Source organism: Lagopus leucura, unplaced genomic scaffold, assembly GCF_019238085.1.
Source record: "Lagopus leucura isolate 7727_CA_CO unplaced genomic scaffold, USGS_WTPT01 Super-Scaffold_100103, whole genome shotgun sequence".
Taxonomy (NCBI): Eukaryota; Metazoa; Chordata; class Aves; order Galliformes; family Phasianidae; genus Lagopus; species Lagopus leucura.
In genome coordinates this window covers 160,180-186,710 of record NW_024962324.1, presented here as the reverse complement: position 1 = coordinate 186,710, position 26,531 = coordinate 160,180, and the positions used below count along the sequence as shown (strand labels likewise).

The following is a 26,531-nucleotide window of genomic DNA, read 5'->3' as shown; positions in this document are numbered from 1 at the left end:
TAATGCTAGAGAAGATGCTGTGCCTTTAAAAAAAACATTAACAAAAAACACCAAACACCTGTTCCATAAAACATAAACCTGTTAATAATTACACCTGAGATTATTCTCCTGGAATATGTTGGCTGTTTCTTAGTGACTCATCAGCCTTTCTCCCTGCAGTTCACTACAATCTCTTACTAAACCACAAAGACACCAAAAAACACTCCGGTCCTCTTCAGTCTCTGCTGGGCTCAGAGCTGCCAGTTGCAGCTTGGGAAGGAGAGCACAGCATTGCCATGGACACTCAGGATACAACAGCAGCCAAAAGCTCCAACTGGATGTTGGCTGTTTCCAAGAATGACCAAAGTCCCCATCTCTGCTGATAAAAAAGTCCTCAGTTTGCTCACAGCTGGAGCAATTCTGGTCCCAGCAGCACAGAAGAATGTGATGGAGGAACAGAGGGTCCAGAGGAGGGCAGGGAGCAGATGTCCTCATAAGGAGCTACCAAAATTCTTGGGATTCACTCTTCAGTTTATAGAGAAGGCTTAGAAGGATCTCAGTGAGGCTTTTGCAGGTGTGAGGTCGGTAGAACAAGGAAATGCAGACTTTGTATTCACCAAATTTGCCTACAGAAGAACGCTTTACAACTGTAAGATCAGCTGAGAGGACAAAGCACTTTTTGACACGAGTCTGGAACCTGCTATTACAAAAAGTGGAGACTACCAACATGTTTAAAAGGTTTTACAGAAAGTCATGAGCAACTGCAGGCACATAAATGGCTGCTAAAAGGCAACGATGCACCCTTTAACCTCTATAACCCATTCAGAATGCTGGAGGGAAGAAGATCCAGCTCAACTAATGCAATTCCCCCAAACCTTGCACATAACTAATTAAGTCATCGTGACTAATTAAGTTAACTGCTGCACTCATCTCCCTCTCAGCCCCTCCTTGCTGCTGTGCCTCACATTACAGCATGGCCTCATTTAGACTCCAATCCTGCAGGAGCTCTGCTGAGCTCAGCTCCAGAAACCACTGCAGAGAGGGAAGCTGCATGTGTGGCATGGGCTCAAAGCTGTCTCAGATGTGCAGTTTGACTGTTTTCCTATGATACTTGTCACTGGTGTCCTGCAGCATTCCTAGCACCAGAGAAAGGGAGGCCAGGCCAGCGGGGCTCAATCCCACGGCAGTCCCACGTCTGCACGGACATCCTGGTGTCTGGAATGGCAGCAGCAGCTCTGAGAAGCAGCTGAGCCATGCCTGCAGTGCCCTGCTGACATCACCAAAGCAAACATGTCATTCCCTGTGCAAGCCTTGCCTTTCATAGCACCACACAGAGTTTATCTGACACGCTTTAGCGGAGGTCACATCTGCTCCACCTGGACGCACCTCTGAGCCTCCAGCACAGATCGCTGCGCCGTCATTTAAACTGTGTGTATTTTCTAGGCCAACACCCGTGCTTTTCACAGGAAAGTGCACATTTCACATGTTGATGGCTGCGGTTGCTCTGCAAGCAATGCCAGTTATCAATTCCAACTCGTTGCTTCCTGCTTCTCGACTGGGGTGGGTGGGGAGGTGTGTGAGCAGCTCTGCAGCACAGAGCTGTGCTGAGCCTTGGGCAGAGCTGGGGATGGAGAGCCTCACTGAGCTCTCAGCCTGTGGGAGTGAGGACACAGTATTTTAACTCAAGGATTTCATACTTCACACAGTGGGAGTGATAGAAAGGGTGTAAGAAAGAACAAAAATAAACAAACAAATAAAAGGGCACCTACAACAATTCCTGAAGTGCACTGATCAGATAAACATCTGGAGGAGCTGCTTTCTGGCTGCAGACTCAGGCTCGTGTCACGTTAATGAAGATGCATAAACGCCCAGCATCTCAGGAATGCGGGTTATCAAGTTGGGCTGCTGAAAACCACTTTTTTTTTTTCTTTAAACATACTCGGGATGTGCGGGACCCCATCACGGCCGCTCCTCGTCCTGGCACGGCGCTCTCCAGGTACGGCAGCACCACACAAACACCCGCCCGCCCCTCTCGGCTTCGGGCTTTGAGCCCCTAGGGCAGCCCCGCGGTGCTGGGTGCTGTGCGTACCGACCCCGACCCCCATCAATGATCCCGCAGCACCACAGTCCCTCTCCCCCCCCCTCCTCCCTTCGAGGCGACAACGCACACGCGTAGAGAAGACCTGTGGGAGAGCCGAGCTGCGCACGCGCTGAATGAAGAAACACATTTCCCCCGCCCCCCTTTTCTCGCGTGGTCTGGGGCGTGGTCTGTGGCGGAGGGGCGTGGCCTGGAGGGGTGAGGGGCGTGGCCAGCGCTGCTGCCCGGCGCCGCCGCCGGCGCGGAGGTGCAGTTGTTACCGCGTCCGCGACAGGTGTGCGCGTGGGAGCGCCTGCGGCCGCCGTAGGTGCGTGAGGAGGGAGGGGTGGTGCGGACCGCCGAGCCGGAGGGGGGCGCTCTGCCCGCTGCGGCTCTGTCAGCGGGGGTTTGGGGCGCGGGAGCGGGCAGTAAGCGGGCGCTGGGCTGCGGGGTCCGGCGGCGGGGAGGGGCGGCGATGCCCGGCGGGCCGTTCGGCTGTTCTCGGGCTGCCCTTCTCGAGCCCGGCGGTGCCCGCACGGTGCCGGCCGGTGGCAGCGGGGTCGGGTGGTCGCGGAACTCAGCACGGAGAGCGGAGAGGGAGCGAGAGTTAAAAGTAAGGAAGAAAGGCGCTGTATGGGTGAGGGACGAAGAGGTGCTGCGGTGCGGTGCTGCTCGGTTGATGCAGGTGCCGGGAACGCTGCTCCGGGCTGTGGGGTGGTCGCTAAGGAGCGGTTTTCCTTCGGGCCGTTGCCACACGGATGGGTTTCAGTCCCACGCTGTGCTGCTCTATGGGCTGCAATGCAGCCCTTCCCTCCCTGGCATCCTGCAGGACTCGAGATTCTCTTCCTCGGGACTCCGTTCTGTCTTTAACATAACTGTTGCAGCACGCAGAATGCTCACGATCTTGTTTAAATTCTAATCGTACAACAAAGAGCTCTTTCCCGACGTGGGTTGGAATAATTCTTCAGGAAAAGAAGGGCGAAGGTGTTTGAATGGGATGAAACAGAAAGCGAATGGGGCTGAAAGCATGGAATGGCGCTGGGAATGCAGGACGTTTGTGGGCATCTCAGAGTCCTGCTTGTGTCCCTCACAGCAGCTGAGACGCTGAATGAATGCTCCTTAACTTCCCATGCGATGTCGCAGCAGTGGCTGCTGCTTCTGCACAGAGAGATTGCCAAAACAGTGCTGATTGTCCTGGTGCACCTGTGGCTGTAGGGCAGCAAATGGTGAGGAAACCAAACAGTAACACAATGGTGGAAAAATTCATCCGCAAACAGTGATTGCTGAAGGCTTCCTTGCTTAGGTATCAAATTAAGGCCCATTTTCTGCACAATTTAACTAGATTTTGTTTTCTCAGTGTTTTACTGCAACTGTCCTTCCGTGTAAGGTGCAAGTCAGTCAGCAAGCTGCTGTCTGCCAAGAGAGGCTTCTAATGAATGCCCTGCTACTGTTTCCTGTGCAGAACTGAGTCCTGCTTGGAGAACGGTGATTTAAACTGCAAAGTGGGGCTTCAGATGATCTTCTCTTGGCTCCAGATTAATCACCAAACAGAAGTTGAAGCTGTAGCATTAGACAGCTGGCTCGGAGTGTTTTTTCTTTTTCAGCAGATGCATTTTTCAGGAGTAAATTTAATCTGCAGTCTCTGCGGATGTATTTCGTGCCTTTATGGAATCTCTGTGCTAAGTGTTTGCTACATTGATAGCAGGGGCTCTGTTTTGTCATCGCAGAAATGCTGATTTATTTGCATGTAAGGTATTCTTGTTAACAAGGGAGGGTGTTGAGCATCCCTCACATTCAAATTAGAACCATTATCTTTGTGGATGATCATTTGTGCAGCTGGTAAAGAGCAACAGCTTTTTTAAGTCTGGAGACCAGAGAGCATCCTTATTCTAGTTCAGTCCTGACAAAACTCCTAAGGGTAACAGAAGAGGCGGTTTAAGGATGCAAAACGTTTTCTGGAAACCATGAATTTCAAAAAGTAACTCTCCAGTCTGAGTTTCTCTTGTTGGAAGGGGCGATGGCTGCACTTTGGAGACTGCCTTCAGTGGGAGATGGGAGCCTGAAGCTGCAGCAAGCTGCGACTGGAAACGTAATGCTGATAAGTAGTTTCAGTGTGTTTCAACACCACGACAAAAATAGTGTAACTTTTCTGGTTTGCCGTGATAGTTCAACCTGTCCATCTAAAAGCACCATCTAAATCACGATCTTGAAAAACGTGTGCTGGCTTGGTGTGTCATTGCCTGCATTACATCAGGTGAATAAAGGAATCTCAGAGAAAGTCCGATTCTTCCTGACGGTTCCCACCAGGCAGAGAGGTGTTCATCAGCTGCGTGCTTTATCCCTGCACAGCAGCAGGGTGCAGCACTGGAGTGGTTCCTCTGCTTCCAGCCGCACTTTGCAGACCCATTCTCCTCTGTCAGCATTGGTTCAGGTTCTTCTGCCTCAACTCCACATCGGATCAGTGAGGTTCCATTTGCTGCAGCTGAGTTCTTTTGGACTGAGATGCTGCAGAACCCCAAGTGTTTGATGCTTTCGAGGAATTGCATTACATGCATGTGAGGATTCCAGATGATCATCCCTACATTTTACTGTTTATATCAAGTTCCTGAGGTGCCTTTTAAAGACTCAGACTTCTGGAGTTCTGTAACCTAATGGTCAGCTAAAAAACTGATGGAAAAAAACGGGAAAGAGATCAGCCTGCCTGATGTCACCGTTGCAGGATCAGGCAGTGCATTTGCTGCAGGCATTGTGTGACACGAGGCTGGGGTAAAAGAAAATAGGAAAAAAGGAAAGGCGTTGCCTCACAAGCTGTATTTTTGTCTTATCAAGGAACTCTTTAAATTAATCTCCCCTCCTTTCCTCCTCCACAAAAGAAAACTATGTAAAAATAAATAAATAAACAAACATATACGTATCTGATACTGGCTTGTTGACTTAGGTTGTGAAAAGCTGTACAAAATTTCTTCCAGTTTACAGCAAGGCGAAAGTAATCAAAACTGTTCCTTTAGGTAACTGCTAGCTATTGTGACAAGAGATTTACAGCTGCCTCTGTGAACAGAAGACTTATATTGGCTCACAGAGGAAACGGCTGCTGCATGAAGGGTGAACACCGCCAGTGAATGAAAAATGTTTGCATAGGAATTACATCCTCTTAGCTTTCATAACTCAAGCCTTCTTACATAAATGCCAGAGCATTTGGTTCAGAAAGCAGAACAAGAGAGGGCATAGCAGGGCTTCGTGGAGCCTGTGTGTGTAAAGGAAAGCCAGAGCTTTGTGTCAGCATCCCTTTCAGTCACAGCCTGCTTCTTACTCGTGTTCTGGCTCATATCTCTCTCTTGCCCCATTCATTGTGGCCGGTGTTTTATTGGGGCACCATCTCAGTGGCATCTGCAGAGGAAATGAAGACTTTCATCTGATGCTGAGGGGTATTTTTTGGTCAGTCGATGGACATGTTCTGAATGATCAGCACTTGGTGGCACGAGTAGATCAGCATCTCATGAACTGAGTTCAAATGGTGGCGATCAAATCACTCCGTGGAGCTACTTTTCTGCTCATACAACTCATACTGACTCACACTGTGCTTTCTTCCTCAGTAGGTGTTTGTGGTGATAAGATGGAGCCTTCCCCGTTTAATAGAAGACAATGGACTTCTCAGTCTTTGAAAATCACTGCAAAAGAGCTTTCTCTCGTCAACAAAAATAAGTCATCAGCTCTTGTGGAGAGATTCTCCAGGTAAGTACTGCGAGGATTCTGAGCACAGTCTGCGTGGGGAGGTTAAAGCTGAGATACTGAGCAATTACTGCTTCACTGACAGTTGCTTTGCTTCTCTAAAACAGTATTGCTCTGTGGGCATTTGCATTTCTGGTTCGGTATACGCTGTGCAAAACTTCTTTTAGTTGCTGACATTGTTTCTAATATCAGAGTTATAATCTTTCTGCTGTCAGAAAGTGTGTGATTACCGTTAGATTCTGAGGGTATAGTGCTGGAGTGGAGGCAGCTGCTGCTGATGGACTTCATGAGAAGTGGGATTTTGCAGCTTCATGAGCTGTATGGGATTCTCACTTAACGTGGGAGCTGGGCAGCCAAGTGACCCAGACTTGCATTAATAGCGTAGCATTGTTTTATTTAAATCTTGAGAATGGGAGAAACTTTCTGGAGTCAACAGAGGAAGGATAATAACATTCTGGACTTTACACAAACAGAATGTTGCTCTGTAAGTACCCTGTCCTAGGAGAAGCTGCTTGCTTTGGCCAGTCTCGTTAAGGTAATTTATTCACTCATTGAAACTTGATTACAGAATCTAGTCATCTTGCTAAATGTTGGTAATCCTTTGGAAAGGGCTTATTGGAAGTAATCCAAACTGCTATTCGTTAATCAAATGGAGTCCCTCTGCGTAAGCAGCATCACTTCCTTGCAAAAGCACGGCGCTGCTTACTGGCTTTGCCAACTCTGACACTGACAGAGAGGAGTGTTTTTTTCTGAATTGTCATTACCTAAATATTTGTACGTGGAAATATTTTTTTAATCCCCGTAGTGTTTAAATTATCAGCTTTGCCAGGTCAGAGACATGCAAATTTGCAACAGCAGAAACTCAAGCAGTGCGCTGCGCTGGGCTGACTTACTGAGCGCTGCCTGAAACTTTTCAGTCCTCATTTATGTTTTCCAGTTTGCACTTTCACCCGCATATCTCTGTTGATTTTTCCAGTAGTATTGATCTCTATTCCTACATCAACTTATTTTCCCACCGTGTCTCATTCCGATTTTGGAAGCTCTGCAGTATACAAGACACAGGTTAATTCATTTGTGTGAATTAAAGAGGGCCAGCTACAGTTCTTCAGCAGCTTTCAGTCTGTGCAGTAAATGCAGTTTTCAGAGCAGCAATAAACGAGTGCAGTCTGTTTGCTCTTCTGCACGAGGAAAGAAGAAACCTACATAGGAGCACACAATTCACAAAGGGAAATCAAAGTCACTGAGGTTCATCAGCTGTAAAACAGGTATTTGTGTGTGAGTTTCTTTTCCTTAAGAAAGAACCTGGTCCTCCTAAGGGGCTTTTTTTTTTTTCTTAGAGCCCCTGATATACATTAGTTCTTGATTTGATCCCAGCCATTATTTAAAGTCTGAAGCTGATGACTTACAGTATGAGTGACTCACTTTTATGGCCTGTAGCATATTCATAGTTTTATCAAAAGTAGAATTGCACAGATAAGAGAGACCCACAGGTAAGAAAAACAGAAACATGTTGAGAGGTGATTCTTTTCTTTGAAAAGCACAGCTTTGGTTACAAATGGCCAAATGTGTCTAATCAGATTAATTTGTGCGTTTCAAAAGCAAAGTGCAGTTGCTGTGTGCAGTATAGTGATCAGTGAGGTCGGTGTGCTCCGTCCCAGCAGAGAGGCATGCAGATTGCTGGGAGTTTTCTGTAGCTTCTTAAAGGACTTTGATTCATGATCCAGGGTAGCTTATCTTCAGAGGGCTGTGATTAACGTTTCCACTGCTGGGGTGGTTCAGCTGCTCGTGAAGCAACTGCTGAATTGGTGCAGCTTACCACCCAGCGGAGTACGATAAACTGGCACTTATGTAGATTTTCTGTGTATGCCAAGCTGTAATTTGTTACGGTTCAGCAGCTGCTGTATAAATAGCTGAGGCAATATTCCTGTGAGGGGACACAGCAGACAGCTGGGTGGGAGAAACAATGCAGCTATTCCAAGGTAAACTGCCTGATTCGAGAATGAGAGTGCTTGGCTAATAAAAATTATCAACGCATGTTATTACTGTGAGCCGCATGACTTAAAACATGTCTGTCATTTCGCATTGTTCGGATGCTATTCACTGCTGTTTTGTCCAGCCTTCGGTCTTATTTGGTAGGTCTGGTAAGTGCACAGAGTCCTAGGTGGAAGCGAAATCTCAGCCGTCTTCATGATCATTCAATGTTCTAGTTTAAAACTCTTGTGTTGTTTTGTTTTTTTGTTCCTCCTTCCTATATCCCAAAGGTATCAGAAAGCAGCTGAAGAAGCCACGGCTGAGAAAAAAAGAAATGTAAGTATCTGTTTCCTAGGCAATAAGCAACAGCCTGCAACCAGAGTGGATCACCTGCATGAAATGTTCCTGTGGCAGTTTATTTTGGAAATACCAAAGCTGTTGCTGTGCATCCTACAGAAAACTCAGACGCAGTGTCTGCCTTTGACCCATTCCCTCCTCTCTTTAGACTGGGAATGAAAGGAAAGAAAATCAAGTGACTTGCCCAAAGCTATATGTTGAATCACCAGTTCACTCCTAAGCAAAAGGCAGAACGAGTTGGCTGTCATTTCTAACCACAGCCTCTTTGTTCTTAGCTGTAGGCAGTTATGTGGTACCTCTTCCTTTCTTAACTAAATTTAAAAGTCTGCTTAAAAAGAAGCTGCCAGCCTCTCTGAAATCTAGCACGCATCTCTTTGATAACTGCAGAATCCGTTAAGGGATCTTCTCTGAAATGCTGCACAGAGTTCAAACTGTCCCTGAATGTGGGAGAGCCATCATTTTTGGCTCTGCTAGAGCCCTGCTCTCCCTCTACATTGCACTTACTGGCATGGGGTCAGGAAACCCTGATGGAAGACCAGGTGTTCGCAAGCAGACCTTTTAATTTTCATTTAAAAGACCAGCAATATTTACAGGATATATAGCGATGTTTTTGCTGGAGCGTGCTTACTTGATCTCTGTAATGCTTCAGAAGTCATTTTCTTTCTCTCTGGGATACAGGAGTGACAAAATAAGCATTCTAAAAATTATTCCCCAGTCTTAAGTTTACTTCGTTGCTTCTATGATCACGAATAGGCAAGTCCCAAAGCAAAATGACTGGGGCTGTAAAGTATGCCTGGGCTTCTTAGCAACATGTCTCATATCCAGTTATGTGGATATATGCAGTTACAAGTACTTCTGTTACACTACAACATTTGCCTTACAACTTTAGTACTTTCTTTTAAGTACAGTTAGCAAGTGAGCTGATCTTTTTGAAGCCTAGATGGATTCAAGTTAATTTGCAAAGCAGTGTTCAAAATGTGACCAGAAGAGTAATGGGGTGAGAGACTTAAATCCTAATATAGCTGCTAATCCTGTTTAATTCCTGTAAGCCTTGCAGACCTGCTCCACTTGCAATGAGTCTGATACACAGTGGACTCCATAAGAGAGGGACAGCAAAAATGCAATGCTGGCAGGTAATAGATTTGAATGAATCAAACGTGGGCTGGCCTGTTACTCTGAGGAGAGGTAACTGCTTGTGAGCAAAACTAATATGGAAAGCATTTGAATGTTCTCCATGTATTACCATCTCACTGACAGTGGTAAGGCAGCACTTGTGCTTTGTGTGAATGTTTCCTGTCTAGAGGTTTCAGTGTGTTGAGTGAAACAGAAGAGAAAGTCCAGCAAATGAGCTGGTATTTATGAATGGGAGCAAACAGAAATATCTTGTCTGTGCCTTGCTTAAGCCTTACTCTGCATGGTACAAAATGCTGAAGCCAGATCTGTTGTAAGTGGAATGCTTCTGTTTAGTGCTTGCACAAATGCAAAAGATCAAAAAGTACTGGTTTTTGGAAGCTAATCAGTGGCTTTTTATTAATTGTTGTCTTCTGAAGCAGCTGGAAGACATTGCAACTCTTGGCACACCACGCATCTCTGTGGCTGCTGCTGTTTGTTCGTTCCAGGTCTAGAGACCCTTGTTATGTGGATTTGGGTCCCCTTCCCTTCATGTGTGGATTGGAGCCTTTTGTGTGGCATTTAACTCATTAGACCTTGACTCCCTTTTTCCTTATAAGGCCATCCTGTTTGCTCACTTCCTGCTTTAGCTCCTGACTTTTCTCTTCTCCCCCCCTCCTTCCTTTCCTATCCTGGATGCTTTCTCCATGTGGCACAGTTGTAACTATTCACAGCTGTCTGAAAAAGCAGAGAGCTGAGCTCAATACTGAGCCTTTAACTTCCTTTCTCATAGAAAGGAAGTACTTCATCAGGCACATAACTGGAATTTGACTTCTGGTTCTTTCAGAGCACAGAAAATCTTCCCCCTCATTTTAAGAGAGGGAATCTGAGCGTACTAAAGAAAAAGTGGGAGAATCCAGTGCCGGGAACGGAGTCTCGGAAGGAAACGCTCCGAAGCAGCTGTGCTGAGGGTAGGCACAGGGTCGAGAGCCCCGAGCTGGGAGTTGGAAGCAGCCTTGCTTTTTGCTCAGACACAGAGCAGATCCCGGCAGCCGGCACAGCATCTCACGTCCAGGCCTCTTCTGGCACCCCTGGCCAGCTGCAGCGTCCCGGTGTTGACAGCGGAAAGTCTCAAAGCCACTCACAGGAGAGTGGTAAAATGGAAAACTATCTGAGAGAGTCCAGAGAAGTGGAAAAGCCCGAAGCCAGTGAAAACACGGAGTCTTCAGGGAAGATAGAGAAGTACAGCGTTCCGCTGAACAAGTTAAAGATGATGTTTGAAAAGGGTGAAGCAGCCCAGCCCAAGGTAAGGATCTGACTGTGCAAATCTTAAGGGAAACTAAAAGTGCTGCCTCCTGGGCATCGGGAAAAACCCCGGAGGGAGTGGCTGAGAGCTATTGAGTGATTGTGTTCATTGTTTTAGTTGAAAAATAACGTGGCTGCTGTTAATAACTTATTTGAGCTGTGTGAATACGTGTAGAGTGCTGCTTTGTCCGTTGCTCGTTGCAGACGTAAGATGAATTTGCTTTTGATAAAAGGTTAACGTTTAAGATGAGAAAAATATGTGTGGAATTTATGAAGAATTTTTTTCAAAGCGTGAAGGGAGTGTTTAACTCCTGTGAAGATGAGTTCTGTAAACACGAATTGTGTCAAAATCGATGTGGTTGTATGTAAAAGTTGAGGAGAGCTCAGCAGGACCGGCTTTCGCAGTTGAGATGAATGCGCTGCCAGAAGAGCTTTGTGTGCATCTGTATGTGTGACACGACCAGATGTAGATCTGTGTGTATAAAGTGCTGCGAAATACCTCTGTCTTTTCCTGTCTCTTCTCTCATCTTTGTATCTTAACAAATGCTTCTGATCAAGAAATCCTCGCAGGGATAAAGCGGCAAAGATCGCCTCGGGAGCTGCTGCCTTCACTCGTTTTGACTTGCAAATGCACAGGGCTTGCATTTTCCTACAACTGCTCATGAAATCTGATCCTGCATGTGGACTGCAGACTGTGTGTCCCGGGGGAGAATTGCTTAACTAGAAAATGAGTTGCATATGCCATTGACTTGCAACATAGTCCCGAGGCTGGTGGAGTTTCCAGTTTTCTCATACTTTCCTATACTTCTGGCTTTGTTTTACTGCGGGTGATTTTTCTTGCACTATTGAATAAAACCAGCAGATTTTGTACAAAGGTTTTTTAAAACGTGTATCAGGAGATTCAGAGGGGCAGCTCTTTGGTAACGTAAGTTTGGGGTGTGTAATAATTGCACAGCTTAGATTTTGTAGTCTTTGCCATTCTCTAAGAGCCACCCATGCTATCAGGGCTGTTTTGCAGGGTGGAGGGTGATTTCCTGATAGCACTTCTCTGAACCCCTGCTGTAGGATTAATCGGTCAGGATTCCTCAGGAAAGTACCATTCTGCAGATGGACGTGAAGTAATTTTATCTTAGCCTGGGGAATAAAATTGTTTTGGAGATGACTGAATCTGGAACTGATAATTCTCTTCAGCTTAGTCATTTGAATGTGGTTGAAATCTGAGTGAATGCAGTAAATATCATACAGTAGATATTAAGTTCTTCAGGTTGGGTTCAAATCCTGTTCCTATTCCAAATTAATCTGGTTACTTTATAGAAGGAAAAAGGCACGAAGGGCTCTGAAGTTTAAGTCGGGGGGAGGGGTGTCTGATTAGAAAGCTCTATTGTAAGGTTTCTGGTTCTGGGATTTTATCTGGGGAGTGGAGGATGATGTCATGTAGTCACGTACAATGAAGATAGATCAGCGCTATGGGGACACAGATCTTTTTCACTGAGGTAGGAACCGACTGCGGGATCTGCACTTCTCTCTTCCATTTGTACTCTTCCTGAACCCTGCTGGTTGATAAACTCCTGGCTTAAGTGCAAGCAAGGCTTCCTTCACCTGAAGGATGGTAATTTTCCTTGGTGTTTGCTTCAGCCTTATGGTATAAGCACTGAAGAGCTTTCCTGACAAAAACATCTGTATGAGCTAAGTGGCAACATGGCTGTAGCTTCATGGCAGTAAAGATAAAATGACTCGCCTGGTTGCTGGGTAAGTCCATGGCAAGAATCCAGGTTACTGCCTGGACTTCCTGACTTCACAGACTCTGCACAAACCTATTCTGATTTTCAGGGCAAAACTCTCTCAGTTTTTTCATCTGTTTGTCAGATTTTGCTCTGTCTTCTACAGCTCCGATATAAGGCAGATCATTTTCTTCCACAAAGACACAGTATAAATCCTTCTGAACACATTGGTCTAGTTTGCTTCAGGGCTAAGCAGAGGCCGAACATTGGGTCTTTTATCAGTTTCAAAGAATCCCTCCTGTAAGTGATAGCAGAAACGTACCCAAGGAAGATCAGAAGAAAAGAAAGAGCAAGCAGTTCTGCAAGGCTCGTTTAAAAAGCTATCTCGATGTAGGTTTGTGTTCTTCCTTTAAGGCAAAAACTTATTATGCCTTGTATATTTAACCTGATGCTCAGGGTCACGTTTGACACAGTTGTCTATAATGAAATAGGTGTAACTTCTTTTTGGTCTTTTGCCCAACAGCTCCTTGTGCCCCAGGCGAAATGCTGTTAATTCTATGGTACCTCTGCACTCCTTCTTTTGTCTTAGAACATTGGGGCTTTCCAGCCATGAGGAATATTTTATTTCATTTTGCAAGCAGCACAAGCTGCAGCGCTGGAATAGTGGCCCACCCAGAATTATAGAGGGAACTGAGTGGGATAAGCCTAAACCTGGGAGTAAGGGATTCCTTCATGCTAACGGTGTTACCTTCCATGCACCCTGATCAGCCTAATTACTTGTGGTCAGGCTGTTGGTGGTAATGGAGAAAGTCTCTCACCTTCCTTTTGGTAAACATTTTTCACTTATTGCTCTGCTTTTTTTCTTCGGTGGTGTGAGACTATTGATATTAAATCCACACAACATCAGCTTTATGCAGTCTGGATTTCTAACTGGTTTTTTTTCCCCAGTGAGATACTGATAGTTTCTTCCAGTGAAGCTGGAATCCCAGACACCAGATCCAAATTTCTTAAGACTTTTGTTCCCCAGCAGTGGAGTCTTCCTCATGAATGCTGCTCACCAGTTCAACTTCCTGTGTGTCCGTACCACAACCTTTGTTCCATCTGTAGCTTCATCAGCCCTGCTGTGTGCAAGAGAGCGTATGTGATCCATATAACAAATGAAAAAACACCCACAGCTTATCTGAATTCACTAGTTCAGAGTTTCAAGTGGGCTAATAAGCTTGTTTCTTCTATCCTTATAGGATCTTCTCTTTCTGTGTATTTTGCCTATATTTTCTGTATGCTAGTGAAAAGCCAGACCCTTTGAAGGGCCAATTTCTGAGCTGTGAGAGCTTCAGATGTGTGGGCTGAAGGTGACATGAAGGCAGGCATAGACTGAAGAAGAATCATCTGAGGATAGTTTGCTCAGAATAAGGAATCTGCAAGTTCTTACAAGTGTGCAGGCACTCCCAAACTGAACCTATCAACGCACTCAGTGGAAGGAAAAGGCTTGTCATAGCTAAGCTCTTTTCCAGTAAGAAAAGTTAACAAAGCCTTAAACCACAGAAATAAGAAATATTTCCCATGCTAATGGAAAAAAAAAAAAAAGTAGTTTTCCAGCTGCATTTTCCTTCCCTGGTAAAGTGCTGTTTTGTATGCCAAGGCAGCCTGATTTTTCACAGTGATTGTCTTACAGTGCTGTTCTGTTCAAATAAAACTTTGGAATTTCCTTCAGGTTGGTGAGCAGCAAACAAGAAAGTTGTTGGAAGGAGGGGGGGGTGCAGGGATGTGTGGTTGTAGCATCTTGCCAAACCTGCCTTGCCTTCTTGTCTCATCAGCCTCGAAAGTAATTTCTGTCTCTGCGATTTACCCTTTCCTAAGGAGAGAGATAACGAAGATCTCTCACCCTCTGGTATTTGGAATGTTGTCTGTCAGCTGTGAAGATATCTTGTTTCAATGAGGTCCAATTAAATACTGCATTTCCTGAGCGTTCAGCTGCTCTGAATTTTTTTTCACTATTCCTCTTACTGAGCTCAAGGTTTTGGGGAGTTGGTCTCAAGAAATGAGCCTTAAAGTTTGATGGAGCCAACCACAACGCTTGGGGTGCAACTACAAAACTGCGCATCAGTGCAGCCCTGCAAATAGTGATTATCCTGTTTATCTGAGAATATTTATCTCTAGCACCTAGCTTAAGCCTTATCAGACCTAATTAGGGAATTATTTGGTACCAAGCGCATGAGAGATCCAAATCAAAACAAATAGCCCTAGATAACTTTTGTTACCATAGTAATTTTTTTCCTTTCTGTAGCTGAAAATGAATGCAGATTTGCATTATCTTCCTCCTTTCATCATTCTGTTCAATTTTAAGTCTTTACAAAATGACTTTGAACGTTAATTTCATGAGAAGTGGTCTGAGATGCAAAAGTCTAGACTGATGTTTTGTGCTTGCAGAGGTAAATGGCTAAGAATTTAACCTGTGTGGTTTTCTGATTTTTTTTAAACCAAGATACCTTATTGAAGGATGTTTATGAACCTCTTCACAAGAGTGTTTTCCAGGTGACAAAGTGATCAAACTTAATATTGGTTAAATAAGATGTCACCTGCTAGACTTGTTTATTCTAGTAAAGCAGATTTGCTAGTGACACCTGTGCATCTTAAAGGATTAAATGCAACAGTCTTTGTTTGCCCAGGCAGCTGATAGGTGGGTTCTGTCTCTAATAGGTTGCTAGAGACCAGAGGAAGACAGCAATTGGTAGGAGGATTTCTGAAAACAGCTTCTCTTCAGAGGACCTTGATGTTGGCCAAGGAGAGAAGAGTCACAGTGCATCAGGTCAGTAATCCCCCTGTTTGTTTGTTTGCTTTCCCCAGTTTATGTAATAGGGAAGTGCTGTGTACAACACAGAGGAATTAAATTTTGCCTTTCATAAGTAGTAACGGAAGTGTAACTATCTCCCATCTGCAAAGTCTATGCAAACATCACATTTAATTAACTCAATCTTGCTGAGAATGTTAAAGCATCGCCTCCCTAAGCAAAGAAACTGAGGTGCAGGAGATAATTAGCATTAATTAATAAAAGTAGTCATTCCTGTGACTACTTTTAATAGTCAATCTCAGTTAGAAAATAAGTAGTGAATTGATGATGGGTTTTCCTTGTTTTAGTTCTTGTCTCTCCTGCCATATCCAGATGCTTCCAAGGATGAGCGAGGCTGAACTGAACTAATTTCTAATGTGTTTGTTGTTGAAATCCTGATCTTTAACACGTCAGCTGGTAAATATTTTCATGGAGAAGGTGGAAGTGGCAAATGGAACTCTTCCTCATGTTCTGTGTCTTCTTTAGAAGACTAACAACTGTGCCTCCACCTCAGTGATGTGAATTTTCACTTAGCTGCTGTAGCATCTGCTGTCATTTGACAGCAGCAGCCATCAGTGTTTGTAGTGTTTGCTTCTGAGACTGCTGGCTGAAATCTGCATCGGGTGAACGTGCTACTTCTGAAAGTAGCTGGGTAGATTACAGGACTAAGAGCCCATGACTGACGGATTTCTGACACTCTGGTAAAGGGATGGGGCTTGTAATTTTCATGCGTGCTGTTGGTATTCATGAAAGTTACTTTTTATTCATGTAATTCTTCTCATCTTGTAGATGGAAGTCCAGCACTCAGCCCGGATAAGGTAGAGACCAAGAAAAGCCTGGAGATGCCTCGGTTAACAGAAACTTCAATAAAGGATAGGCTGGCAAAGTATCAGGCAGCTGTGTCCAAGCAGGGCAGTTCCGCAGGCCTCGTTACCACGGTAAGTCTGTTTGCCTTGACTAGAAGTGGATTTTAGCCCCAAACTGAGGCTGGAAAGAAGATGTTACAGAAACCAAACATTTTGAAGAGACCTTTGTGCTCATAGGACTCATTTCTAACGAAGAGTTGACTGTACTGCAGGGAGTAACAAGTATTTGCATCTTGCTGGAATGATCTTGAAAGTTTTCCAGGAAATTAATTGCTGGTGTCCTGATTGCGGTCCTTCTGAAACTTAACTGGCGTTCTTTTTCTTTCTGCCTGTCTGGAGCTCTCTGCATGCTAGAAATAAACAGAAACCTCACTTCTGTAATGGACACTAGCTTTAAGCTAGGGGGAATAGTTTCTACCTAACTGAAATGATCTCTCAGTTTTGTCTGTGGTGTAGATTTGATTCTGCGCATCTTGGCAGGAAAATCTAGTAACCTTCAAGGCAGGAGTGGAAGGGCACTGCAGCCAGTGCAGCAAATGTTGTTATCTGCAAATAGCTGATTTGAGTCCTGTTTCTCACTTCTATTCAGTTTGCCAGATTATTTCTTCCAGTCTGTGTCTCAGAGTAGCACGGATTCAATAAGCTGTGTCCTAATGGCAAGAGATTGACCATAGATTTTCTTTTCTCTTGAGGCTGTCGTTTGCAATTCCTTAGTGCTATCAGTTCGAGCATCAGTGCAGCCTCAAGCTCTTAGGAAGTCCCATTTAGCAGAATTTCTCTTGGTTTTGGCCTGGCACATCAATAAGGGCAGCAGTAAGGTGCTGATGAGGTTAATGTTTGCAATACTTAGAATAGAAACTGTAAGTCTTGGTTCTTTTCCTTCTTTGCTGCCAAAGGAACTGAGTGTCTTTTGATATAGCAGTGTGGTATTTGTACTTCTCTGAAAACGTGTCACATCTATGCTGCAAAAGAGAGACACAATCCCTCCTGGGATCAGCTGTTCTGTGGGCATTGTTGTACAATTAGGTCTGGATTAGAACTGGTGGATGTTTTTGCAGTGGGTTAGAGGAATAGTGAGAAGCAATTCTTTTAATAGCATCACAGGTGACACAGAAAGGGTAGGGAGAGATGGAGAAACAGCATATTTAGAGATCTGCACTTAATTACATACTTGTTAGATTCGATTGGCTTACAGAATCCAGTGAGCTGCCAGTGCTGGCATTTGGCTATCTGTCTTCCATGTCACAAAGAAGATGTCTTGTGAATGGCATGACTCTTTTCTCCAATTATCTTGCATCCTGCGGCAATGAAACACGAGGTTTTGTTGGATTATTATTAAAGTGTGAAAGCTTCTTTTGTGCACATCTAAAGACAGTTTGTAAAGAACAGAAATCTTGGTAAATAACAGTTGGTTTTTATCCCCTTTTTTTACTAGTATAGAAACAAGTAGGATTTGCTTTTATGTTGTATTTATCAATTCATCAGGGCTTTATATATGGTGCTTACCTTGAAAAATTAACGTGTCTGGAAAGTGAAGATGTGGAGTGAGCAGGACAAAAATGGAAGAGTTGATCTTAAAGGAAATCTGCAGTCAGAGAAAAGGGCTGCATTATCTTCACAGAATAAAATTCACAGCCCCATCTCTTCTCCTCGTTAAAATCCATCACTTTGCAAATGTGTATTGATTTTTTTTTTTTTTAAGCTCTTTCACTTAGTTATTGCTGTATGTGCTAGGAAAACAGTTTACAAAAACAAAAAGAAAGAAAAATAGCAAATACTTTCCTAGGAGAAAAGTGCCTGTCAACTTTCAAGTGCTTTATTCTATAGAATGAGATTCAAGCCAGTGAAAATGAAATCAAGAATTACAAATCTGAGCAGAAGGAGAATATGCCACCAAGTTTTGAGGACTGCATTTCCTATCAGGATGGGGAGAAGGTAAGATGCTCATGCTGGTGAAGATCAAGGACTTCACTGTAAGTGGAACAAATTGCTGAGTTTCAGCTGAGATGTTTGTTCCATGCTGTTTAGAAACTGAATCTCTGCAGGTTGCTGTATACCTGCAGAATTCCTTATTTTATTTTTTAAATCTGGACTGTATCTACATTATAAGCGAGCAGATCTCATTTGAAGGCTTTTGAAGTTGTAAAGAACATCTAGAGATAAGTCTTAAAGTTCTCTTGCAGATTACCCCCATCTTCTCAATAATGACATATCGTTAGTATGGCAGAACCCTTGGTTATCATACTTATTTTTAGTGGCTTCAGCAGCTGATGAGAACTGAAACCTCCGATTTGGGGTTGGTTTTGTTTGACTTTACTGTTAGTATTTGATTATGGTGAAGTCGCCTAAACTTTTGTGTCGTACTTCCTACCAAAAATAATGATTCTCAAGTAGGTATTGGTGGTTTTTTTCTTTATATAACGTAAAGGATGAAAAGCTGTGTGTGATGCGATGCGTGTAAAGGAGACTTTGTCACCATTTCTTCTTTAGCAGCTACGTTTTGGTTAAGGTAGCAGAGAGTGCCATTCTGGGTTTGCTCCCATTTTTGAGCTCCAGCTGTAAATTGAGGCTAAATTACTCTCTGAATACAGAGATAATAAAGCACACTCAACCATTTGCGTACTAAACTGGGATAGCAGACAGGATAAAAGTAGCTGAATAATAATTGGGGTACTGTGTATTCAAACCATTCTGAACACGTGGCAGCCTAATGCCAGGAGGCCTTTTAAAGCTTTCCAGCCTTCCTTGGGCCAGGAGCCAAATTGTTGCTTTCAGCTGTTCGTTACTGACAGCTGAGCAGCTCTGTGTTTAATGGTTGAGGCTGCTTCTGCTAAAAGGTGAGTTAATTAAAAGAACACCTGTGAAATCAGAAGACTTTTCTGCTGTTGTATGGAAGGTTTGAATACAAGTGATCGCACTCAGCTGGAATGGCTAAGTCACTTGTTGAGGAGTCCAGGTGTAATAAGGAACCTGAAGAGGGCATTGATTGGGAATCAGGATTGTCCATTTGAAATGGCACGATGAAGTTTGGAAATAAGCCTAATGGAAACTACTGGCATGAATGTCAGCAATAGGAACCTGTAGGCAGAAAGAGAGCAAAAGAAACGTGCTAACTTTCTCTGCCATTTTTTACATTGAATCCATGACAGGTCTGGAAATCAGTTAAGTGTGACAATCTAACACCCACAGAAGGTGCTGATGCCCTTCCCAGTACACCAGTGTTTGTTACTTTGTCAGGAGAACAACGCCTGTTAATTTATGTAACTTGCTTCTTTGTTACCTCCTTAATTTGCAAATGTCAGCTGCCTGCAATGGACCATTCAGTCATTGAAGTGAATTAATGATGACCTGCCATTAATCTTGCTACAGTAGTTTAGTTTCTCAGTGTAGCTACTTAGAGCTGTTTGATAGCAATAGTACCAAATTTAACAACTCTAAATCAAGTGCTTTATCTGTAACGTGTTCAGTGTCTGAAACTGATTTATAACCACCTCTTAGAAAAACTGTGGAAGTTCAGGGATTTTTTTGTTGGTGTTGGGGTTTTCTTTTGTTTTGGAATGCACTGTCTTTGAATGCTTAAGTATCATAGGTTTGTCAAATGTTGGAGGGAGCCAGGAGATTTCCAGTAAACATGTGCTGCTTGGTGGCCAAGGATTTTCTCAGTAAGAACTAGGAAATGCAGCAACAAAAGCAGAGAGGCTTTCTAATGACTAAGAGATAAAGACTTAAAGGCTGCAGGTATTTGGGGGAAAAACAGAAACAGTGTTTGTGTGAACACTCCAGCAGATGATCTGAATGTTGCAAGAGCTGTAACTGGGAGAGTATCTGCCTTATAGCAAGCGCTGAACGTTCTTGACAGTCAGCTGGACTTTGTCTTGGGTCTTACAAAACAAAAAAGTAGCTTTGTGTGTCCGTTAGTATGGCCAGTCTCTTCCTGTCGGGGTGCTGATGCTGTCTTTCTGGGTGTTACCTGGGCCATGATTCTCAGACTTCTGCAGACTGTGGGTGCTCATTGCCCAATGTTCTCTTGCAGGTTTCTGTAGGTGAGAACAGCCTATCTTTCCACTCCAGTCTTTCAGAGGATGGCAATGGTAAGCACTCGTTTTTCTGCCTCAGCAAGAGTAGGATGAGGTGTGAATGAGGATGAGTGCTCCCCCTTACCCATCAGTTGTTGGTAGGATGCTTAGGACCACTCCTGTCAAATGATAAATTTGACCCTAATAAACACTTTTCTCGTACTAAAAGTCTGTCCCATGCAAGGCTGAGTGTACTTGCTAATGCAGGACAACTACCAGATAATATTGGCACTGACCAGAGGTAAACAATTCCCATTCAGTTAAGTCCTTCTCATGCTGCATTAGATTTACACCAGAATTCAGGGCCATGTGAGAGCACTTTGCAGAAATGACAGCGCAGTTAGGTGTTGGATCTCTGTATATAAGTTTCTGTAATGTATCAACTTACCTATTCTGACACATGAGTAGATTGATCATATTTAAATTTTAGCCCTTAGCTGGTAGGATTGCTATTTGGCCTTATCAGCATAAACTTTCCATGGTTTTCATGTCACTCTAATGATCTTTTCATTCTTTTCTCCTCCCTTAGTTGGACAAAACCTGGAGAGTGAGACAGAAATTCAGAAACCTGTCAGCACAAAACAGCAAAACTTTGGTTCTAAATCACTTGGCCAGACGGATGCATCTCTGCCAAAAACGGTGAAGGTAAAGGAGCTATTTATTCTCAAACACTGGCAACAGTTAGAAACAACTTTCTTCTCTCTTTAATAGTGAAAAGCCTTCATTCAACCAATCTGTCAGCAAAGTAACTGTATTAATCTCTGATCTGACTGTGAGGGAACTTCAGTGCTGAATGGAGAAGCATCTCAAAACTTCCCTTCTTCAAATACGAAGCTTGAGCTGTGTACTGGGAGCTGTGCTGCTGCTGTTGCTATGGTTTGCCCTGTGCAGAGGCAGCCTGTTTCTGTTCAGTATGGGGGGAAAAAGGGGCTTGAGCAGGGATGCAGATCCTGCTGAGGTTTGTCTGTGCCTCCTGTGAAGTCAGAGCCTCCTAGATGGTGGCGCTGAGGTCCTGAACCTGAGAGCCTCCTGTAGGCCAGGACCTGCCATGCTCCTCTTCCAGCTGTTCCCAAAGCAACAGCAGTTGGTAGAAATTTAATATCAGGGGTGAATGGTGAGTGACTCCACAGAGAAAGAAGTGTGGCATTCTCAATAACAAATCTCCAATGTTAGATTTTCTTTAGCAGGGGCTCTAAAGCAGATGGAGCACTTCTTGGGCAGGAATGTATTTGCTAATCTTATTAGCCATGCAAGCAGCAGTTCTGAACGTTTTGATCACACTGCACTTGTCACATGTGCTGTCTGGAGTTAGGATGCCTGTTCCCTGGGCTGCCACAGGCTTCCCGGCTCACTCCTGAGGAAACAAGTGTGCTTTTGTTGTTTTCTCCATCTTGGAGAGGAACAGCACTGATCTAAGCAAGGCCAGTGAGATGTGGGTTCTTAGCGTTCAGGGGTATAAATGCTGGCATAAGAAATTAGAGCTGCCTGTAATGTTTTTGTAATCTGTCTGTGAAAGCATACAAGGTACATGCAAGCTATGTATTTTGGTCCTTTGCAATCTCTTCCTATTATTACAGCCATTTTAGTCCTCTACCTTGTTGCTGCTTTTGATGCTGCACTGCTCAGATAGAAACCTAGATGCTGTTTATTCACTTAAGGTTCCTATTTGTCTTTTCCAGCTTCTGTTTCCTGTTCTTGGTTCCTAATCTCTGCTCCTGCCTTCTGCTTCCCTCCTAATGTGAGCTCAACTCTCAGCTTTCTCTCAAGTTCTTTACTTATTGGGCCTCACCTTCCTCCTGTAGCTTCTATTTGTAGTATGCCTGGAAAAGAATTTCTTTCTCTTCACACCCCAAAACACCTCTCCATCAGACACAGGGCTCATTGTTATACAAGTAAGTTCCTCTTCTTAGATGAGGATGCACATTGCAGAAGCACATGCCAGCACTCTAATGTAACGTTGCAAAACTGAGCTCTTGGGGTGGCTTTTTGATGGGCAAGTAAATTGTTGCTGCCTTGCTTCCTGTGGCAAAAGAGGATGGTCAGAATTTAATCTGAATTGGTGAACTCTCATTTTCTGAGATTTCATTTAGCAACACGAGATTCAGAGTTCATATGCAGTCTTGGCAGCACGTAGGGATTGTGGGTCTTTTCAAAATGAACTCCAAATTTTTGTTGGTCTAGTTGTCGTCATAATTAGAACTTCAATCTACTGCAGCTTAAAGCAGTGCCTTAAAAAGTTGAAATACCTATTGAACTGGAATTAAATTGGCAGCGAATTCCATGGCTGTGACAAACGGACTTCAGCTGGCTCTGTCTTCAGCAATCTGTCCCTTGCATATTGTAACTTTCATTGCCTAACCATTGTTTCTCGTCTGTTATAAATGAATTGCTGTAATTATGTTTTCCTGCAGTCTTCCTGTTTTTTTTTTTCTTTAGCTACAGTATTTTTCCTTGGAGCTTTTCAATAAGTTTGCAGCAGGTAATTCTGTGTCCAAAAAGAAAAATAGTTTTTAAATGCTGTACTATCAATGTGTGTGTGCAGGCCCATGGATATGGAGCTCAGCATTCCTGTGCTGCTGCTGAAGCAGTTGCTGTCAGTGAGCAGCCTGAGGATGCCCATTTCTCACCTGCAAATTAATTTTTTTTCTTGGAGGTATCTTTCCTGCTGGCCAACCAGAACAGATTCCGAGAAGTGAATGGCACCAAGTGACCTTTTTCATGGACAATGTGCTTGGTTCCTTGATGCTTTCAGAAAACAAAGTCTGAAACTGTTCCCATATAGCAGGACAGCGATGCTTGACTCCTTAGTGTTTAAGTTTACCCTTGCACTAAATTCTCAGGAAATTCTCTTGGTAACTACATAAACAGTTTTAGCTTTTTAACCTCAAAGCCCTGCTCAGCTTTAAGTCTTGAGCAAGTTTGAGGGCTGTTTGTCCTGAAACCCGACTACGGTTTTTTTGCTGCAGAACTGGAATTGCTTACAAATGAAGTCAGAAGCATTTCCTGCTGCCCACATCTGCACTGAGGCTATTTTCTCCTCTTTAAAAGAGTAGAGCATTTAGCAAAAACGGACTTCAAACTGCTGAGGGCGGTCTGCACTGTTCCTCTTTTCTCCCCAGCCTCGACCTTTCATGTTGAGGTTTTCAGATCTTTTTCTGTGCTGACTTTCTTTGTTTTGGGAGGTCTTGTAACGACTGTATCTACTTAAATATTTCATTGTTTTCCCATAAAGAAAAAAATGAGATTGCAGGAACATACTAGATTTCTGGGAACTGTCAAAGTTACAGCTGGGTTCGAGCATTTCCATTGTTCCTTCTCAGCTTGTGATGCCCAGCTCACTGGGGCATAACCTTGGTTGTCAAACCACACTGATCCCTGTGGGCTTGCTGCAGCCTCTTCCTCGCTCATTGCCCACCAGAACGCACTCTATCAGAATCAGCATTGAGGTTGCAGAAATACTGCCATTTTTCTGACAACTGTGGAAGCTGTGTGTGAATCCAAGCCAAGTCTCCTAGCAGCTGATTCATTTTCCAGCTAACAAACTTTCTCTTCTTCCCGTAGAAGTTTCAGTTGCCAGCAAAGGAAACCTGTGTTGGGTGTCAGAAGACAGTGTACCCAATGGAAAGGCTCCTGGCCAACCAGCAGGTGTTCCACATCAGCTGCTTCCGCTGTTCCTATTGCAACAGTAAACTCAGGTAAACACGTTGCTCCGTTTGGCTGCCTTCGAGGAAGTGTGGCTTTCCTATTCTCAGAAGCTGAGTAAGATGCTGTCCAGGCTTAGCAGAAGTGAAAACAACTGTAATCCAGTGAATTGAATAGGAGCGTGGTAATGCAGTCCTAGATCTGCCAGTTGCTTTTGCACTTGATGTGTTTTGTAACTCGTAGTGTCACTTTATGACAGAAAAACGTAGTGTCTACCTCTTGATACTTGAAAAGAGGGTCGTGCAAACACATTAAAGCTTCAAACTTTAATTTTTTAAATCTAATTTTTTCAGCAATGTAACTAAAATATACCCTTGTCTCAGCAGCTGAGAAACAGAATGCTAACATCTGATTTTGTATCTCTCTGTACAGTCTTGGGACGTACGCATCTCTGCGTGGGAATATTTACTGCAAGCCTCACTTCAATCAGCTCTTCAAAGCTAAAGGTAATTATGATGAAGGCTTTGGACACAAACAGCATAAGGAATTATGGTCAAGCAAAACAGAATGTGAGGAATCCCTGGAGAAAACTCTCCATGGTGTAAATGCAACTGAGAGTCCTCAAAACCCAGGAGTAGAGGATGCCCCCATTGCAAAAGTAGGAGTTCTGGCAGCAACTATGGAAGCAAAAGCTTCAGCTGTGCCTGAAAGAGAAGAGAAACCAGCAGAAACAAAAAAGCTCAGGATTGCCTGGCCGCCTCCATCTGACCAAAGTACTCAAGGAAGCACTTTGGATGAGGGCATCAAAGTGTTAAAACCCAAATGGCCCCCAGAAGAAGAGAGTTCCAAGCCAGATGTGTTGGAGGATGTGGATCTGGATCTCAAAAAGTTAAGAAGATCTTCCTCACTGAAGGAGAGAAGTCGTCCGTTTACGGTAGCAGCCTCATTTAGAACAGTATCTGTGAAAGGCCATAAAACAGACAATTCATCCTCTCCTTCTAAGGCAGAGAGAGACATGTTAAAAAGAAGTGAGGAACTGGAGAGAGAGGTTGTGGTAGACAAAAAGCAAAAGGAAAAGATTGAGAATAGGAACATGCAGAATGCTGAGGAGAAAAATGTAGAGGAAGAGCGGGAATTGCCTGGTATCAAAACAGCAGAGCACAACTTTGTAGAAAATGGCCAGGAGAATGCAGAGACAGATGAGGAAGAACATGGTGTGGAAGAGCAGCAAAACCCAAATGAAGAATTCCTTGAACCAAATTCTCCAAAACATTCCAGCTTATCCAATGTAACTGCAAAGGAATCTTCTCCTGACCAGAATCGCAAATCCCAAGATGTTGGTTTCTGGGAGGGTGAAGATATGGAAGATCTATCTGTGGAAGAACAGATCAAAAGGAACCGTTACTATGAAGATGATGATGAAGAATAAATAGGCCTTTTATTATAAAACTTGCTTCAAGGTGCTGGGCCTTTTTTAATTGGTGTTTTTAGCTTTAACAAACAGCTGTCCTGTATGAAAGCGATGCTATACTGCACATCAACGTTAAGGGAATCATATATACAAATTATCTCAGCCAGAAAAGTACTGTGGAAGCCTGAAAGAATGTCTGAGTGCATGGAGATGAGTATCTGTGGCTGTGGGATGCCTTCGACGGGTGACCTCTGTCCATGGGATGAGAACAGAGCTCTTCTGAACTCCTACTGTCTTACCCTTTCGGAACTCTAGGACCTGTTTCACTGACCTGTACTCTGTGCTGGTATGGAACAGGCTTTCTGTAATACACTACTTTTACCACTACAAAATGCTACTGCAGTGCTTAGGGACCAGTTTTCAAAGGGACTTTCTGATCTGCTTTAAAAATGGTAACTAAATGCACTTTAATACATGTTAAGGGCACAGCTTTTTAATTATTATAATAAAAACACTTTTGGGGCTTGGAGTCCAACAACTGAAGCATCTCAAACTGAGCAGGACGTAACTTTCAAAACTGCCTATGATCAATGAATCCTCCATTTTTCTCTGTGCAACTGGAACAGTGTGCCCACTGCTGGAACAAATGTATTTTAGTGCTTATCCAAACGCTGTGCTGACAGAACTCCTTGAGGGCAAGACAACATTTTTGCAGGAGCCTGCAGGGCATTATTTTTGCATTTTTATATGCATTTTGAATGGTTTTTTGTTTACTTAGAGTTCATTATAATTCATTTAAAACTGCACATAACGTTTTTAAGGCCTTTTGACAGTTTTGAAATCCTATTTGTATCGAGCTGCCATAATTTTTTTTTTTTCATTATGGCTGCGAAATTCTGCTGCATTGCAAATCTTTGGAATAAAACCATATGAACCAGAAACTTTCTGATTGCTAGCATTGAAGCTTAGTACATTTTAAAACTTGACTGCATTTATTTTACAAATAATGGAATCTGAATGGTGGCCGGAGGATATCCCTTTATATTAGCTTTTATTTGTACTGTAGTTACATGAGAATTAACTCTAACTATATTTGAGGTGTAAAATATCCTGCTTTCTTAACAGTCCTGCTAACTTCAATAAAGTTTGGTCATTTACATAAAAAAAGAAAAGGTCTGAAGACTGCATTCATACTCGTTTCACAAAGAAGCACCATTTTAAAAGGAGATGGGAAAAGATGGGTGAAATCCTGGGGTTTACTTGCAGCTGGAGGCCAGGCAGTGACTTTCTGGTGCCACTAGGTGACACTGTGGGTCCACTTGTGGTCGTCACAAGCAGACTGCAAGGCTGAGGGAGAGGGCTTAGAAAAGGGTGGGCAAAATAAGGAAGGACTCGCAGGTGTCTCACGCTCCCGTTTCTGGCTTCAGCTGCTTTTCAGGCAGCTGAGGACAAGCCAG

General features: G+C 43.7%; 1 protein-coding gene across 2 annotated transcripts; it reads left to right on the top strand.

Annotated features, from left to right (window-relative positions):
* Positions 1-2,296: 2,296 nt before the first annotated feature.
* On the top strand, positions 2,297-26,240 carry LIMA1 (LIM domain and actin binding 1). Of its 2 annotated transcripts, none has more exons than XM_042887668.1 (11): positions 2,297-2,384; positions 5,650-5,788; positions 8,047-8,092; positions 10,071-10,529; positions 14,950-15,058; positions 15,869-16,017; positions 17,773-17,880; positions 19,979-20,036; positions 20,551-20,666; positions 23,583-23,716; positions 24,096-26,240. In XM_042887668.1, the coding sequence occupies exons 2-11, from the start codon at positions 5,670-5,672 to the stop codon at positions 25,090-25,092; spliced, it is 2,295 nt and encodes a 764-aa protein (XP_042743602.1). In that variant the 5' UTR covers positions 2,297-2,384; positions 5,650-5,669; the 3' UTR covers positions 25,093-26,240. The 2 variants fall into 2 exon arrangements, with proteins under 2 accessions (XP_042743602.1, XP_042743603.1); XM_042887669.1 differs by lacking the exon at positions 2,297-2,384 and adding an exon at positions 2,655-2,669.
* Positions 26,241-26,531: the final 291 nt, after the last annotated feature.

Excerpts from the sequence above, each read along its gene's own strand:
- LIMA1 (XM_042887668.1), top strand. The coding sequence starts at position 5,670 with ATGGAGCCTTCCCCGTTTAATAGAAGACAATGGACTTCTCAGTCTTTG. Across the intron at positions 8,093-10,070 it reads CGGCTGAGAAAAAAAGAAAT|AGCACAGAAAATCTTCCCCC; the intron begins GTAAGTATCTGT and ends TGGTTCTTTCAG. Across the intron at positions 20,037-20,550 it reads TCTTTCAGAGGATGGCAATG|TTGGACAAAACCTGGAGAGT; the intron begins GTAAGCACTCGT and ends CTCCTCCCTTAG.